This window comes from Anabrus simplex, chromosome 9 (genome assembly GCF_040414725.1).
Source record: "Anabrus simplex isolate iqAnaSimp1 chromosome 9, ASM4041472v1, whole genome shotgun sequence".
NCBI classification, from domain to species: domain Eukaryota; kingdom Metazoa; phylum Arthropoda; class Insecta; order Orthoptera; family Tettigoniidae; genus Anabrus; species Anabrus simplex.
The window spans coordinates 158,002,899-158,021,863 of record NC_090273.1 but is presented as its reverse complement, the minus strand read 5'-3'; the positions used below and the strand labels follow the sequence as shown (position 1 = coordinate 158,021,863).

At 41.8% G+C, this 18,965-nt stretch overlaps 1 protein-coding gene across 1 annotated transcript in view; it reads left to right on the top strand.

Annotated features, from left to right (window-relative positions):
* The window catches only part of LOC136880920 (limbic system-associated membrane protein), a 40,993-nt gene that overhangs the window by 1,946 nt on the left and 20,082 nt on the right, over nt 1-18,965 (top strand). Inside the window, exon 3 of the mRNA XM_068229182.1 lies at nt 12,909-13,048. Within this exon, the coding sequence (XP_068085283.1) occupies nt 12,909-13,048 (140 nt within the window). The remainder of the gene's footprint in view (nt 1-12,908; nt 13,049-18,965) is intronic.

The following is an 18,965-nucleotide window of genomic DNA, read 5'->3' as shown; positions in this document are numbered from 1 at the left end:
AGGTCTTTTGATTTGACGCCCGTAGGCGACCTTCGCGTCGTGATGAGGATGAAATGATGATGAAGACAACACATACACCCAACCCCCGTGCCAGCGAAATTAACCGATGACTATTAAAATTCCAGATCCTGCCAGGAATCGAACCCGGGACCCCTATGACCATGGAGCCGGACGACTTGAAACAAATGGACGATGCTAGGGGAAAATGTTCATGAGCGAAAGGGTGGTGAACCTGGTGTGTTGATTGTCCTCAGCGCAGCGCGTAAATCCGATCAATCCATCGGTGGTGCAGGGCGAGCTTTGCATTTTTTCTTGAGTAGGTGGCGTAAGCTTGGCCGCAAGTGGGGCAGCTGGGTGTGAAGGGTGCTTGGCTGCAGTGTCCGCAGTTTGGGCGCTCTGCGCGGCAGTTATTGGTGCTATGACTGTTGCACTGCAAGCAGCATCCACATCATAGGGGTTGAGGTGACGAAGCATGTGATGGTTCCACATGATAGTGCTGCCTTCTGACAGCAGGCGATCGACGTCTTCGATGATCGGGAGTAGTAGCCGGATCATGAAGGACGGTCCGGAGTAATTCTTTATTCGGAATAGCTTTCGGACGGGGATTCCGTCGGCGTTTAATTATTGTACGATGACTTCTTTCGTAATGTCAGGGTCTACCCCTCTGACCACACAGCTGAGTAGACGATGGCGAGAGGGTTGGGGTGGATTCTTGAATGTGGGCTGTTTGAGAGGCTAGGAGGGTGTAGAAGAACCTAGCTGTTACGCTGCACCAATTGTATTTGATAGTTTACGAGCTGCCTGATGCCATTCCCTGTTGGTCGATTATCTGTTATCTCTTCTTTCTTCATGCTGAAATGGAACAGTGCGGCGAGAATCTTTCGAGCGCAGCGGAATTCAGAAGTGGAATTGAATGAAAATCCGCAGCCTCTTTCCAGTCATTCGACCGGGTCAGGAATTGAAATGAATGAAGCCCCCATCTCGCGGCGAGAATAGAAAATGTGCCAGCTACCGAAGCCTGACGCACTCCTGTGGGGCAATGATAAATGACTGACAAATGAAATGAAATGTTAATGGAGAGTGTTGCTGGAATGAAAGATGACAGGGAAAACCAGAGTACCCGGAGAAAAACCTGTCCCGCCTCCGCTTTGTCCAGCACAAATCTCACATGGAGTGACCGGGATTTGAACCACGGTATCCAGCGATGAGAGGTCGGCGGGCTGCCGGCTGAGCCACGGAGGTTTTTCAGAAGTGGAATTAACTAGAAGAAATGAGTTGCCAAGATCCAAAGAGCCTTAAGTCCATTATTTTTTTCACAAACAAAGAAAAACGTGTCATTGTTTATTTGCAGGAGATAGGATCACAATTCTTTCAGCATAAAATTAGAAAAAAATATTCGATTTTAAATTCATCTGTGAGAGAAATTAAATTCCTATTTAAATGTTTAGTTTGGACATAAGGCATTTTGCTGCATTACATTGTACATAGGCTAAGGGCATTTGCAACAGTAAACAGCTTAATGTAATTGGCATATGATAGAGTACTGGGAACATAGGTGGACTGGATGAAGGAAGAAAAACTGAAAAATTGTTTAATTACTATATATTATTTCCATTTATTTTATTCTGCTTAAATTTCCTTTATTTTGTGACAGAAAACCAAGACAATATTTCACAAAATATTTACTTAAAACTAGGTCAAAAAGGGCAGCAGGTATTTTACATTAATTGAAACTGTTAAGTTTCAGCTGATCTAGTTGTCATATGACAGGCCACTGAGGGAAAATATGTTCACCATACTGGGAGATTATGGGATTACGAGTAGATTATTAATATCAATCGGAGGCATTTATGTTGACAATTAGGCTGCAGTGAGAATTGATCGTAGAATGAGTTTTTGGTTCAGGGTACTTACAGGGGTTAGACAAGGCTGTAATTTTTCACTTTTGCTGTTCGTAGTTTATATGGATCATCCGCTGAAAGGTATAAAGTGGCAGGGAGGAATTCAGCTAGGTGGAAATGTAATAAGCAGTCTGGCTTATGCTGACGACTTGGTCTTAATGGTAGATTGTGCGAAAGCCTGCAGTCTAATATCTTGGAACTTGTAAATGGGTGCAATGAGTATGGTATGAAAGTTAGCCTCTCGAAGACTAAATTGATGTCAGTAGGTAAGAAATCCAAGAGAATTGAATGTCATATTGGTGATACAAAGCTTGAACTGGTAGATAATTTCAAGTATTTAGGGTGTGTGTTCCGCCCAAGATGTTAATATAGTAAGTGAGATTGAATCAAGGTGCAGTAAAGCTAATGCAGTGAGCTCGCACTAGCGATCAATAGTATTCTGTAAGAAGGTTTTTTATTTCTATTTGCTTTACATCGCACCGACACAGATATGTCTTATGGCGACGATGGGATGTGAAAGGCCTAGGAAGTGGAAGGAAGCGACCGTGGCCTTAATTAAGGTACAGCCCCGGCATTTGCCTGGTGTGAAAATGGGAAACCACGGAAAACCATCTTCAGGGCTGCCGACAGTGGGGCTCGAACCCACGATCTCCCGATTACTGGATACTGGCCGCACTTAAGCGACTGCAGCTATCGAGCTCGGTCTGTAAGAAGGAAGTCAGCTTCCAGATGAAACTACGAGTATCTTTACATCGGTCTGACATCAGACCAACTTTGCTTTACGGGAGCGAAAGCTGGGTGGACTCAGGATATCTTATTCTTAAGTTAAAAGTAAACCAAAAACCCCATGGCACTACAGCCCCGAAGGGCCTTGGCCTACCAAGCGACCGCTGCTCAGCCCGAAGGGCTGCAGATTACGAGGTGTCGTGTGGTCAGCACGACGAATCCTCTCACCCGTTATTCTTGGCTTTCTAGACCGGGGCCGCTATCTCACCGTCAGATAGCTCCTCAATTCTAATCACGTAGGCTGAGTGGACCTCGAACCAGCCCCCAGCTCCAGGTAAAAACCCCAGACCTGGCCGGGAATCGAACCCGAGCCCTCCGGGTAAGAGGCAGGCACGCTACCCCTACACCATGGCAACAGACATGAAAGTAGCAAGAACGATCGCTGGTACAAACAAGTGGGAACAATTGCAGGAGGGTACTCGGAATGAGGAGATTAAGGCTAAGTTAGGAATGAACTCGATAAACCGTCTTCAGTGGTTCCTCGAACACTCCATCACACCCTTGGCCTTGTGACATGGCGCATGATCTGGGTTGAAAATGCCACTGCCGTTGGGAAACATGATCGCCACGAAGGGGTGATACATCCAAACGTTTGTAATGCCTAGCAAGACAGGACACAGAAATAAACCACTTTCAGAAAAAAGTCAAATATTAAATTTTAGTCTTATTTTTACCACTGCATTATAACCACAAAGCTTGCACAGTGACTTACGAATCGTCCTGTGTAACTCCCTCACAAGCGAACGACCGTATTTGGTTATCAGCAGTTTAGACCGTTTTGATGTGTGTTGTCGGACAATGTCGTTGTGGAGGTCGAGGAAGCACGATGCTGATGATGACGCACAGTATTAGCTCCTAATGCCGGCCTGTTAAGAACAGTGACCACTACGAGACGGTTCCTCTAACACAGCAGTCAGAACAATCGACTGCTGGTGACGTACTTCGTCCTCTACCAGTGTGCTGTACCACGGCCGACTTGATGCGTCGCTCTAGCTAGCGCAGCGAGGGATCCAGTCGGCCGTGGCTGTACGCTCAGAACACTAAAACCTTGAATGAACTACGCTCGCTGATCTATGTACTTAAAGACACATTTTAGTTTAAAGCAAGATATCAAAAAGATTTTAAGTTAATGAAATTTCTTTCTGTACGCCTCTGTGGTGTAGTGGTTAGTGTGATTAGCTCCCACCCCCGGAGGCCCGGGTTCGATTCCCGGTTCTGCCACGAAATTTGAAAAGTGGTACGAGGACTGGAACGGGGTCCACTCAACCTCGGGAGGTCAACTGAGTAGAGGTGGGTTCGGTTCCCACCTCAGCCATCCTGGAAGTGGTTGTCCGTTGTTTCCCACTTCTCCTCCAGGCAAATGCCGCGATGGTACCTAACTTAAGGCCACGGCTGCTTCCTTCCCTCTTCCTTGTCTATCCCTTCCAATCTTCCCATCCCCCTCAGCATAGCAGTTAAGGCCGCCTGGGCAAGGTACTGGTCATACCCCCAGTTGTATTTCCCGACCCAAAGTCTCACGCTCCAGGACACTGCCCTTGAGGCGGTAGAGGTGGGATCCCTCGCTGAGTCCGAGGGAAAAACCAATCCTGGAGGGTAAACAGATTAAGAAGAAGAAGAAATTTCTTTCTAACATTAAACAGATTAAGAAGAAGAAGAAATGTCTTTCTAACATACGTCTACCATCGTGGATCCACATTCCCTCATTCTCAATAATGTTATGAATAAGTTGTAAAAATTTCAAAGATTTAGCTGAAGCAGTTCCTCAGAAAATGGGAATCTCTTACAAGAAAATATAGATTATTTTCAGATATCGCCATCAAAATAAAGTATGACACTATTTACAAAACTTAAGTGCTTCCAAGCGTTGTTCCCTAATGTCAAACAGGAAGAGACATCATAGCAACCAATGCAGACAACCCGAAAAACACAATTTCCGGTATAATTCAAGACATGGGCGCCCATACCCGGGGGCAAGGTGGGGAGCCCCCACCCCCTCCCTCCCCAGCTCTCAGAGAAAGGACAAAATCTAATATAGTCAAGTGTTTTTCTTTCAAGTAAATGATTTAAAAATCGGCATTACTGAGAAGTGATAGGGGATACCGTGTGTGGAATTCTACCGTGGAATACAAGTCGCCATTCATCTTCCAAAATATTAAAAATACTGCATACCCCCAGGTCTAGCCCCCTCCCCTACAAACTATCCTATGAGCACCCATGACAGCCTTCTAAATGCCTCTTCTTCTTCTTCTTCTTCTTCTTCTTCTCCTTCTTCTTCTCCTTTATCTGTTTACCCTCCAGGGTCGGATTTTCTCTCGGACTCAGCGAGGGATCCCATCTCTACCGCCTCAACGGCAGTGTCCTGGAGCTTCAGACTCTGGGTCGGGGGAGACAACTGAGGAGGATGACCAGTACCACTTTTCACATTTCGTGGTAGAGCCGGGAATCGAACCCGGGCCTCCGGGGTGGCAGCTAATCACACTAACCACTACACCACAGAGGCGGACCTTCTAAATGTCGCTCCATGTTAAGAAAACAGTAGGCTATTGCTCTTATGACAACAGAGTTGCCATATCGAACAGCTCTCCTCAACACCATCACGGGAAAACGGCGGCATATTCATTGGTGAAATTCAGTATTTAAGTTCACAAGTCCAAAGGTAGACGAAACTAAGCTGAAAATTGTATCAATGAACTCTAGAAGTTGAGGGGAGGTGGTTTAGAGAATCTCATTTTGATATTCACAGCATAACAGAAAAACGGCGGAACATAAATTTGTGAAACTCATTTTTTAATTTCAAGATAAAAGAGAGAATAAAATAGGCTGCAAATTAAGCACAGTTTACTTTAGTTTCCTCCTCGATCTCATCAATCAAGTAAATAAATCACTGGGTTAGTGTTAAATAAAGACACGGCACACGTAGGCTAATTAATAACATCACTCGCTGAACACAAGGCAAGTACGCACTGATATAAAGACTAAAAAGCATACATATCACATAAACAGACTTCTCTTCAACAGTCATAAGCTTCCAGGATTCACAGAGTAATGGAGCGACACAGAAACAGAAAGAAAACAACGAAGCGATGGCTGTTCCCGCCATTGTACTTCCTCTCTGTGAATGGATTTATGAAATAGAAAACCTTCAGAAATTATTTTAATAATGCATGGGCAAAAACTGCCTCATCCGTTTTTATTTCTTTCAAAATACAATATAAAGTACATTATAATATTCCTTAATCACGAGAAATGATGGGTGTGTAAGAGGGGGTGCGTTCGCCACTTGTATGTCCACAAGAGCAATAACTTCACTGTTTTCTTAACATGGAATGATCTATAGAGCAAGGAGCTCCTGCGTTATTGCATTTTAACTGAACTAGTGGTCGCTCTCCTTTCCTTGCATTATTCCCGCGTGATCGCAGGGTCAGCTAAACTAGTGTTCGCGATATTAAACAGCACCAGCTCTTATAATTAAAATATAATTAACCATGCTTAGAGTCGGCCAATACTAATGAAGCATACACCAGATTAAAGAGAAAACTCCAAATATTATGATGTTATAATAAAACAATGTAGCCTCCGTGGCTCAGGCGGCAGCGCATCGGCCTCTCACCACTGGGTTCCGTTCTTCAAATCCCGGTCTCTCCATGTGAGATTTGTGCTGGACAAGGCGGAGGCGGGACAGGTTTTTCTTCGGGTACTCCGCTTTTCCCTGACATCTTTTATTCCAGCAACACTCTCCACTATCATTCCATTTCATATGTCAGTCAGTAATCATTGCCCCAGAGAAGTGCGACCGGTTTCGGCAGTAGGCACAATTCCTATCCTCGTTGCAAGATGGGGGCTTCATTCATTCAATCCCTGACGCGGCCAATGACTGGAAAACAGATTGTAGGTTTTAAAAAAACAATGATTTTTTCAACAAAATATCTTTCATATCCCCCTTTCTGTGATGAATCTACTAGTACCGTTTAAGCCAACATCCACCAGCTATGGACCTTTAGCAGAGAGGACCGCAACTGAGTAACTTAGGACTTGTCTGGTAAGTCTTCAACCCGGAGGCTGCTTGGATCCTCAAAAAAACACCACTAGAGTTGATGCTGTTAGAGGTGGTGATGGTGGTTATTGTTTTAAGAGGAAATACAACTTGGCAACCATGCTCTGTATAACACTAATCAAAGAAAAAATGGAAGGGAAGGGATCCGACACTTCGAAAAATGAAGTTATCGGGCAAAGGGCACAAGGGCCATGAAGGGCACGAAAATGAAATATTCCCTAGGCCTCGACTGCTCTAACACTGCCGGGGTGGGAAATGAACAACAGTTGACCAAGGGAAGTCAGACAGGATAGATGGAAGTGAGGAGCCTGGCACAAATAAGAGGAAGCAATGCCAGGACTCAGCTAAAGGCCCCGTGGTTGCCAACCCTCGCTCCAAAGTTCAGGGCTCCTGAGAACCGTTTTAGTCGCCTCTTACGACAGGTGGAGGATACCGCCCCCACCCACAAGAGAAAGTATGCAGCTAAAGGGAACAGAAAAAAAACGATGGTGGCGTCATAATGAGACGTACAGGAGCGAGGTAGTTTGCCAATGAGCCAGAAACTGCTATTGCAGCATGACTAGCGTCTTTCACACCATGGAGACATTAGTCGTGCTCTGAGTGCCATTGCTCAGAACATCAGGAGCTTCGATACTGCCACAGCCATTCTCTGACCTGTGCCAAAAAATACTACATTCAGCAAGAAATACCTGCAGGTGGTACAAGTCCTTATTGAGTCCATTAATTGTTAAACTTCTACATAATTAGACGCTGCTACCTACAACAGTTAACGACACCCGCGTCACTGTTGTTGTTTGAATCATCAGTGCATAGACTGGTTTGATGCAGCCCTCCATGCCACCCTATCCTGTGGTAACCTTTTCATTTCTACATCCTACATCTGCTCTAGTCTGCTTGTCATATTCATACCTTGGTCTACCCCGACCGTTCTTACCACCCTACACTTCCCTAACAAACCAACTGAACAAGTCCTGGGTGTCCTATCATTCTATCTCTTCTTTTGTCAAATTTAGCCAAACTGTTTTCTCACCAGTTCGATTCAGTATCTCTTCATTCGTGATTCGATATATCCATCTCACCTTCAGCATTCTTCAGTAACACCACATTTCAAAAGCTTCTCTTCTCTTTATATGTTAGTTATCGTCCGCGTTTCACTTCATACATTGCCACGCTCCAGACGAAAGTCTTCAAAAACATCTTTGTAATTCTTATATCAATGTTCGAATTGAGCAAATTTCTTTTCTTAAGAAAGTCCTTCCATGCTTGTGCTAGTCTGCATGTTATGTCGTTCTTACTTCTGCCATCGTTAGTTATTTTACTACGCAAGTAACAATACTCATCTTACTTCCTTTAAGACTGCATTTCCAAATCTACAGTAATATTTCATGCATCACCTGCACTCCATTACTTTTGTTTCGGACTTCTCATTTTGTACAAACTATTCAGCTTCTCCAGATCTTCTGCATTCTCAGATAAATGAAAAGTACCATCGACAAATCTCAGGCTTTTGATTTCCTCTCTTTGGATTGTGATTCCCTTCCCAAATTTCTCGTTTATTTCCTTTACTGCCTGTTGTATATAAACATTGAAAAGAAGGGGGAACAAATTGCAGCCTTGCCTCGCTCCTTCCTGGATTGCTGCTTCTTTTTCAAAACCCTCGATTCATCACTGCCGACTGATTTTTATACAGATTGTAGATAATTCTTCGTTCTCGGTATCTAATCCCGATCGCCTTCAGAGTCTCAAATAGCTTGATCCAATCAACATTACCGAATGCCTGTTCGTATATGATAATACAATAAAATACTGTATGTTTTGTCTCCGATTTCTAAACAAAATATTTTTATTTTCATTTATGTTTCACACTTTGGTATACGATACATTTTTGGTAGAAACGACAGCTTCAATTTCTCGCTGGTACAAAGTCTTACGGAGTACGCTACATGGGACCAGAGAGAATGCCGGTGTTATTTTAGCTGTTAACAGTAATTGTGTTTTCTTATTCCTCCAGTTAAGTAATTATAAACATGTAGGCTATGTGTTTGCCGGCAGGACCTCTTGTAAAGTGATTACATTACTCTGTGAAGCGTGTTTGACGAGGTTCCGCTGGGAGGACGGTTACAGTGTTCGTAACAGAAACTCCAATCAAACAATTACAGTGAAGGAAGGAAAGATGCCTGGAGTGGTACAGGGATATCGAAAGCCGACACAGAATAATGAACACGTATTTGCATGGAAGCGGAAAGGAAATGTTAGGGATTAATCAGTGAGATGACTAACATCAAGCATATACCAGGTTGAAATGGACGGAGGAAGCAAGGCAGAATGAGAAAAGGAATGCCATAGGAAGAAAACTGGAGATAGGGACAGGGGCGGCCGTACGGTATGTGCTGAAGTGCTGCAGCACATTGTCTATTTGAAAAATAAATTACTTTAAAAATATTATCTGTAATCAAATACAACGCAGTCAGTTATTCAACTCACTTCACAACCAGGTAGCTATAGCTTATTCCATGTTAAGAAAACAGTACTGCTCTTATGACAACAGGGTTGTCATATTGAACGGTTCTGCTCAACACCATCACGGGAAAACGGTGGCACATAAATTTGTAAAATTCAGTATTTAAGTACAAGCCAAAAAAGCGGAAGGAACCCACAAATTATTTTTATGAACTAAAGGGGACGGGGGATTTACAGGGGCTATTTTTTGGTTTGTACAGAATCAGAGGTAAAGTACGGCATATAAGAAAATCTCAGCATTGAAGTGTAAGGCGAACTGGAGTAGGAAATAAACAAATATTTTTTATGAGCTCGAGGGGTGAGGGATACATTTAATAAAGGCTAGAAAACAGATGCAACAAATAAATACTGTAGACAGCAAAGCAAAGTCATCTTCGTACAGGCCATGAAGGCCCTTGGAGGGGTGGAAGGTAAAGGCTTCCACTATTCGTAACCAGGCACGTGATGGGGTAGAGTGATTAGCTAATACGCCCGGCCGCCTTTGCCCCCAGCAATTAACCTGGTACTCATGTTTGGTGTAGGCTGAATGAACCTCAGGGCCATATGCACCTCCGGAAAGGAACTACTGTAGATGACTCTACAAAAGATCACAGTATACTGTTAAAGAAAGAAATCACACACCCAGGCTTAACTCTCACTGAGCACAAGACAATTACGCACTGATTTAAAGCCTAAAAACACACGCACGCAACAAATAAATACGGTAGATGACTTCACTACAGAAGTGAGCTGCCGGCGATTCACAGAGTGAGGGACTACATGAGGTTTGTACGAGAGTAACACAGAAAAAGGAAAATGAAGGCAACGAAGCGATGCCATTGTGCTTCCTCCCTACAGATGTATTTATGAAAAAGAACATTTTATGAAGTTATTTTAATAACTTACGGGCAAAAATGCCTCATCCTTTTTATCTATCTTTCATAATACATTACAAAGTACAGTATAATATCACTTAATCACGAGAATTTGTGGGTGTCTCAGAGGAGATGTGTTCACTTCTTATAGGTCCATAAGAGCAACACTGTTTTCTTAACGTAGAATGAGCTATATTCGTGCGCTCCACGCCGGGTGCTGTGCTGGGTTGTGCGATCACAGCTCAGCGAGAATTTCGAAGCTTTTTGTCAGAAAGCAAGAACTCTGCCGTTTGCGCATGCGTGCGCAACTTTTCCGATAGGCTGTGGAAACAACAGCCAAGACCGGCAAGACATCACTTCACAGCGATTCTTCGTTCGACCACAGAGAGGCAGCACTTAGTCACAATTGCGTTACGACCGAAATGAGTACGTGGCAGGTGGCACCCTCTTGACTCAGTGGTAGTATTTAATAGGGAATCGCTCAAAGCAAACAGGAAAACAAAATACTGTAGAGCTGTTCCCGCCAGGTCTTTTAATACCAAAGAGGATAGAATACTCCCAACTTGCCTATTCCATAGCACATTTGTAAATCGAAGAACTATAAACATTGTACTTTTTATGTTGTCAAAATAAGGACATGATATTGTGATATTCTTTAGTTTAAAATGTCTGGTTTATAAATGTCACTATAAAAACATAACATGTAATTTTGCATTACGACGTTGCTGGTTTTATTTCAATGATTTTGGTAACATTGGGAAGTTCTGTTTTTGCGCGCTCACACCAAGTGTTTGAATTCGTGAATATTTTGCCATTGCAGGTGTTATTGCCCGGAAGGACATAGGTTCGAATCCCCGTCAAGAAGTCGTAAAATTTAAGAAACGAGATTTCCACTTCCGGAGGTGCACATGGCCCCGAGGTTCACTCAACCTACACCAAAAATGAGTACCAGGTTAATTCCTGGGGGCAAAGGCGGCCGGGCGTAGAGCTAACCACTCTACCCCATCAAGTGCCGAGGTTACGGATAGTGGAAGCCTTTACCCTCCACCCCTCCAAGGGCCTTTATGGCCTGTACGGAGATAACTTTGCAGGTGTTATTGTGTGTTTAATTATATAGTATTATAGTTTTTTTATGGGGAATGTGTATATGTGTTGGGGTGGTTTGCGTGTTTGTTCAGTGTGTAAAACTCAGTGGGGAGCCTCTTGAAAATCGCAAACCGAAATATTTTTATTTTCTGGAGGTGGAATGGGTTAAACCGATTTTCTACACCAGCCGCCACTGGATAGGGACCAGATAGGTGCGAACAACACACATTCAGATATTGCAAAAAGCTGTCTATAGTAAACAGAGTACATAGTAAACACGTACCGTATTCACCATACGACTATAGTAGTTATTATCAGTGGCGACTGGTGGTATCTGAAGCTGGGTGTTGCACCAAAATTTTCAGTGTTACAGTTTAATCACTTACAGAAATAACAAGAATCTATTATCGTTAAGTAACGAACTTTCCTGCAAAAACTGAGTTATACCTGGCAATTAAAACCCAGGAAATAAGAGGTTAATTATACACTGTAAATGCAGTTAGGCCTACTCTTAATAAAAAATAATGTTATTGTCTTTACGTCCCACTAACGACTTTTTACGGTTATCGGAGACGCCGAGGTGCCGGAATTTAGTCCCACAGCAGTTCTTTTACACGCCAGTAAATCTACTAACATGAAGTTGACGTATTTGATCACCTTCAAATACCACCGGAGTGAGCCAGGATCGAACTTGCCATGTTGGGGTCAGAAGGCGCCTTAACCGTCTGAGCCATTCAGCCTGGAAAAGTTACTTTTGCCTCACTTGAATTGAAAATTTGCCCTCCTGTTTTTCATTGAAGCAAGTTGTTGGTAATATTGTTAGTGGTCTGGTATGGCATAGAAAAGAAATTACCCAGCAAGTTAGAAGTGCAGTTAGGGTCGCTTAGCTGTGAGCTTGCGTTTGGGATATGGTGGGTTCCAACACCATTGTCGGAAGACCTGAATATGGTTTTCTGCGGTTTGCCATATTGGCACCAAACAAATGCTGTGGCTGTGCCTTAATTAATCCCATGGTCTCTTCCTTCCAACTCCTGGCTCTTTCCTATCTCATCGTCACCTTAAGAGCTATCTGCGTCGGTGCCAAGTAAAGCAAAAATTGTAAATTTAAATGGTCCTACTGAGGAAGAACAAGCCCACGTGCAGTAGGCATACATGGCATTCGAAAACATTGACTGGATCAAGCTATTAGGGTATCGATCGATGGAATGTAGTTTAACATGGCGTATGGCTCTTAGCGCCGGGAGTGTCCGAGGACATGTTCAGCTCACCAGATGCAAGTCTTTTATTTGACTCCCGTAGGCAACATGCACATCTTGATTAAGATGAAATGATGACAAAAAGTACACAGTCACTCAACCACCGTGCCAGCGAAATTAACCAATGGCGATTAAAATTCCAGACCCTGCCAGGAATCGAACCCGGGACCCCTATTACCAAAGGCCAGCACGCTAACCATTTAGCCATGGAGCTGGATGGTTAAATATGATAAATCCACTGGAGTGTTTAATTTTTTAGTGAATATCATTATTACACTGACAGGAGAAAAGTGTATTATTCCACTAGTGTTTCTATTGTAACATTATATTTATATTTTTTCTCTTTCCTTGTTTATAAGTAAGTTGTGCGAGGTAAAATATTTTCTCACTGGATGATCCAAAACCTGACTTATCCAAAAATACAAATTTAATTTATTTTCTCTTGTTTTAGGATTCACGTGGAATTAGTTCAGCAGAAGGGACATTCGCTAGTGTTTGAAGACATTCGAATGAAAGACAAGGGAAACTACACCTGCAAGACTACAGTGGATAACAAAGAGTATAAGAAGTCCTTCAGACTGACAGTCATAGGTGAGTTACATTGAACTTTATATACATAATAGAAAGTTGTAGTTAAAAGCAAACTTTTAGGGTTGTGTTCTGTATCAATGAGCTACAGTTTGGATTCTAATCATTACATGTGCAAATTTCTGAAATTATGAACATAATGTTATTTAAGAATCATATAGTAATGTGGGGCAAGGACAAAGAGAAAGTAAAGCTAGGCTACTAGTGGACACTTGGTGCCAGGCAGTTGAGGAGTTCAATTTGAAACTCAGCATAGCTAAGAGTTGACTACAGGAGAGTGAATCAAAAGAAGAATAATTAAAATACATGGAAAACCACTGGAGGTCATGCAAAACACAAGCATAAGTGTTTTGTCAGAAGTTGGAAGTATAGAAGGAGATTTATGCAAGAGTAGGACGTACCTGTATCTATAGAACGAGAAAAGAGCAACAGGCACAGACGGAGAGTTCTGATACACCCAAGGCAGGAGAAACCTTGAAATGGCATGTGAAGAAGATTTTTGAAATTATGGTATTTTTTAAAAACAACTTTGTCCATTTTCAAAATGTCCCAGGTACAACAATTTTATTTATGTAGATTAGGGATAAAATGTAGTATTATTTTTCATTTTAGTGCAGTCTTTATAATTTTAAATACATTTTTATTAATATTGTAACATGTTGGCAGGGTAAATAAATTAGTACAGAACCTGGTAGCATCCTATTTCTAAGATTTATTAACTAAGCACTACAATTACACATCTACACACACACACAACTGCCGAGCTTACAACTTACACAAGGACACGGATACACACTTACACGGTTCGCGCTCTCTCTCTTAGTTTCTCACATACAGAGAGAGTCTTTGATTATTTACACTACACTAACTCAGCCACTCAGTCACACTCGTTAGCACTGTCACGGTCGACAGCCTACACGTCAGTCTCGCAGCTCAGGATAGTATCCGCTGTTCACTCAACCCGTCGAACTCCGTTTGCAGTCTGCACATGTCGGCACCCAGTGTTCCCTTCGCGCTGCTCCAGAACACCCAAGGTTCTTCTACAGCAGCTGGCCCCAAGAGACTCACACACATGACGTCAGGGAAATAGGAATGAGTCCTCGGCTCCAACAGGCAGACACTCCGTCAGGCTGACACCTCAGCCCAGGCTACCACTGACTGCACTCTTTGCTAACCCACACCGGCAAATTCAGTCTCACTCTCACTCACTCCGCTCTTATATACCTGCGCCAGCCCTTCTAACAGTCTGTATGCTAGTGTATCCAGGAACCTCACGAGATGGAAGACTGCAGATTAATTGTCTGGTTATTACCATCGTCCCATGCCGCGCGACCATGGACAGAAGAGAGAGGTGAGCCGATACGGTGACGAGCCCGGCCCATAGCAAGTTGGCATGGCGGATGCTATAACCAATACAATATATAGTATTTGATCATTAAAATGTGATATTCTTCATACTTCAACACAAAATATTTCTGAAAGTTACCATTATTAAAATGTATGCTACATGCAAAATTTGAAGGCAGTCAGATTAGAACAGTTCCTCAAGGAACATTTTGAATTGTAGGAAGTTTCTTTTGAAAAATGTTAACCAAAAAGTTAGTCCTGTCCTTAGACTGATTCAGAATTAATATTACTAATATTAGGTGCCTCATTTCATAGTTTCTCGTTTTCTAAAGATGTACATCTGCTTTTTAAAATAATTTCTGCACTGACATTCTCCAGCGATGATAGAGTGCCTATGACTCTGTGTGGAGTGGGAGAGAGAGAGAGAGAGCAGAACAAGTGTTATGGGCACAGGCAATGCCTGAACTCTAGTTTGGAGGAGGTAGACCCAGGAAACGACGCAGACATCAAATAAAGAGTGTGGCAAACTTTCAAGATGTTGTCAATGAAGAATGGTGGAAAGATGGGCAAAGTTGAAGGTTAATGATTCACAATCCAATCCAAGATCAAATTGGGCAAGGGAATGATGATGATGGTGATAACAACTGATCTTGAAGTCAAATAAACTACTTTACAGCATTACATAAGTAAGTGCTGTTAATACAAACTTTCCTATTATGGTTCTCTCATTGACTTACACTTTCTGTATGGCACATCTCGCCAGTGGCTTTACGTCGCACCGACACACAGATAGGTCTTATGGCGACGATGGGATAGGAAAGGAAGGAAGCGGCCGTGGCCTTAATTAAGGTACAGCCCCAGCATTCTCCTGGTGTGAAAATGGGAAACCACGGAAAACCATCTTCAGTGCTGCCGACAGTGGGATTCGAACTCACTATCTCCTGGATGCAAGCTCACAGCCGCGCACCTCTAACTGCTCGCCCGGTACGGCATATCTCAATGAAGACCTAATTTAATTTTAAAAGTTTTGGAGAAGTGTTTTTTTTTTTTTTTTTTTTCCCTGGCTGTTATAGTCACTTGTAATGTTTTGGGTATCTGATTAATGTTCAGTAGCTTCTTGTCTTAACCCTCAACCACAGTCATGAATATTTCACACATAACTACAGTTGTGCATTCAGAAGGTTGTTAAAATTTGTAAATATAACTTCTAACAGAATGTTCTGCATTTTGAACTACATATTGTATTTATTCTGCAATACATAAAATACAACAGGTCTACAGAATGTAGTTTCATTGTTGTGAAAGTGATTTGTTCATGTGACACTTAAATTTTGCATCAAAATTTGCACACATGGACACAAATCATAATTATTAAACGCAGTTCCTCTCTGAAAACTTTAATTTAATGTTATACAGGACTCACTGATGTTAAAATTGTTATGTGTTCTCTGCATTAGTGAAAGCGACCACACTCCGCGTCACATTACACACACTGTAGACACATCCTACTTGAACATTCCAAACAAATTGGAACTTTGCACTTATCTTGTCTTCCTCTTCGTTTTTGATGGACAAATTCGACATTTCTTCCTTCCATCCCTCAGCAGCTTATCGTCTTGGTCCCGGTCTTCGTAGAGATGTACTTCGACTCCCACAACTCAAGTGACAGAAAATCGCACTTTTCATGGAAGCTGTTCATAATTATTTCTCTCAATGAAGGTTCAATCAGTTGTTTTGCAAGAGTTTTCATGAAGTTCATCCTGCTAGGTACAGTTCTTTCCTTGAAGGATCATTGAACAATATATGCATCAATAACCCTCATATGAAGGTCAGTGCTGTTTACAGCAGTTTGAACAGTACTTGGTGCTCTAATCACCTACAGTATCAACACTACTTTTGTGTTACTATAGTGGGCTATAGTCCGGCTCCATGGCTAAATGGTTAGCGTGTTGGCCTTTAGCCACAGGGGTCCTGGGTTCGAATCCCAGCAGGGTCGGGAATTTTAACCTTAATTGGTTTATTTCGCTAGCATGGGGGCTGAGTGTATGTGTCGTCTTCATCATCATTTCATCCTCATCATGACGCGCAGGTCGCCTACGGGTGTCAAATCAAAAGACCTGCACCTGGTGAGCCGAACTTGTCCTCGGACACTCCCGGCACTAAAAGCCATACGCCATTTCATTTTAGTGGGCTATAATTTAAGATATTCCTGTTGGGGCTTAATAAAACACTGATAAAAGAAAAAATGTAGAACTTTAAATACAAATTTAGAATCTTTGAAACCATATCATAAAATCAAAATTAAACAAGGTAAAACACATAGAAACTAATGGCAGGATGTGGACAGCGGAAGAAACCCTACGAGGTTGAGGATCAAAGGACCTTTATGGCTGAAACTTCAATAAAGAATAATTCAGTTAATACCTATTTATTATAAAAAACATCAAAGAAAAGGAAATAAGGAACACTACTGGTAGCATAAAGACAAAATAGAAATACGAGTCCAGATGAAATGAAGTTGCAGTCTTACAATCTTACCGATACTAATCTTCATGGAAAATACTTGTAATGTGAAGTGACCACCTTCACCAAAAACAAAAAGTACAGGTCAAAAGAAAATAATTCCAAATGAAGCAGATTTACTGAGGTCAGACTCAGTGAAAAATCTAATTGAAATTACAAAACTGTTAGAAAAAGCTTGCCCTCGTGACAACGTGAGGATGGATGTAAGATGTCTTTAGCCATCATAAATTACAATTAAAATTGACATAAAGTAAAATTAAGTTACATTAGGAAATTTTATGTTTGCGTACCCCAAGAGAAAGCAGATCTCCCGTGGAGCCCAGAGCCCCTGGACAACATGTCCGCTGTACACGATGCTGAAGACAGAATGAAGCTCCCCTGCAACGCGCTGCCCATCCTGGGTGGTGCAACAGGATATGGCACATCACACAGGAGTTAGTTACCTTTCGATTTATTTAAACCAATCAAAATTTAAATTTTTAATTGAATGCTTGTTTTCTTGTCACTGGAAACTTTTTGAAGCTTGTATTTTGTGCAAGTCCCAGAAAAATCGACACGTGCAGTACAGGATGTTCCACAAATTTTTACAATGAAACTTAATACAGTTTTAAATGATCCCAAATTTACTTGAAGAAGGCCAAATATATAAACTCTTGCAGCAAATGTCACACTGTTTGCATGTCGTCTTCTTTAGAGAGATGTTTTGTTGATAGCAGAATCACTGCTCTTTCCTTTTTAGGCTCGTAGGAGAGCAGAATTAATACAATGTTGTTCCAACTTTAGATTTCTGTAACAGTAAGGATTATGTCTTGTTAAATTGAGGCAAAGTGCTGGAATCCTGATATTGTGAGCTGGAATTCTAATATTTCTTTTCGATTTCACTGCTGACCACTTGGATCTATTTCTGCATTAAAAAATATTTCTTATCATGTTTCTCATAATTTTCACTTTCCGATTCTCCTTTGGCTATCTCCTCTCCACTTTCCAGTCATCCAAGACACAGGAATATGGGTCATCTTTCCTATGCATAGAATCACCATCCTTTTCCTCAGATATTTCTAAGTTGGTTACGTCACTTCCTAGGTCATCGGTAATTTTCAAAACATTTTCATTAAATTTGGATCGTTTATATTCTTGTACAATGGGCCAGGGTCACTTACCATAGTTCACCAGTTATTTTCATCAGCAGATACGGAAAACCAATAAACACAACAAACGCAAAAAAAAAAATTATTCTGTCACTGATTTATACACTGACAATTGTGCGGTTCCACGACATCACGTTAACAGTACAAGAACCAACACAGAATCTCCAACACTGACTGTGGTGATGGGCAGTACGCAGTGAATGGGGAAACTACTGAGACACACAGATCTCCAAGGCCGATAGTGTTGCTAGAATTAGGAATGAGAAAAGTAGCGAGGTCTCTGGGACCGCACAACTGTGGTTAAGGTTTAACAATGAACATATACTCCAAAGACTATGAATTGTTACTTTATGGATATAGTATAGTCCAAGAGTTGCTAAAAGCATTAATACTTCGGCAGTGCAGTAACAGTACAGCAGGAGTGTAACATTTGTTTCAATGACGCTGTACCACATTGAACTCCCTCATTGCACTGCACATCTTCCACAAGTACGTGTTTTTATGTTGTGCCTCTCAAACGATCAAAGGAATATGTCATCTAGTGATCAGGAAGATACTTGAAGTTAAGTTGTGTAGAAAAAGGAAATAATACTTGTTACATCTGTTCATTGAAAGAATATAAACTGTAATTTATTTGTAGCAGCAAAAGATGACAAAAATTTCTGTCAGTGTAAAGAACTACGAAGAGAACATTTTGCAAACTTGACCAACTTAACACTGATGTTCCTGTACCTTGTTAACGAACTGGATTTCCATTGGAAAAAATATCTTCTCTTAAAGTATTCGCACCTTCATTCTATGATCTCACATCTACAACCTGCGAACTGATGACTACATTTTAATTTTTAAGTCTGTCTCCAATAATTCACAGCTTTGTAACTTTAAATTTTTCATTTTCCTGT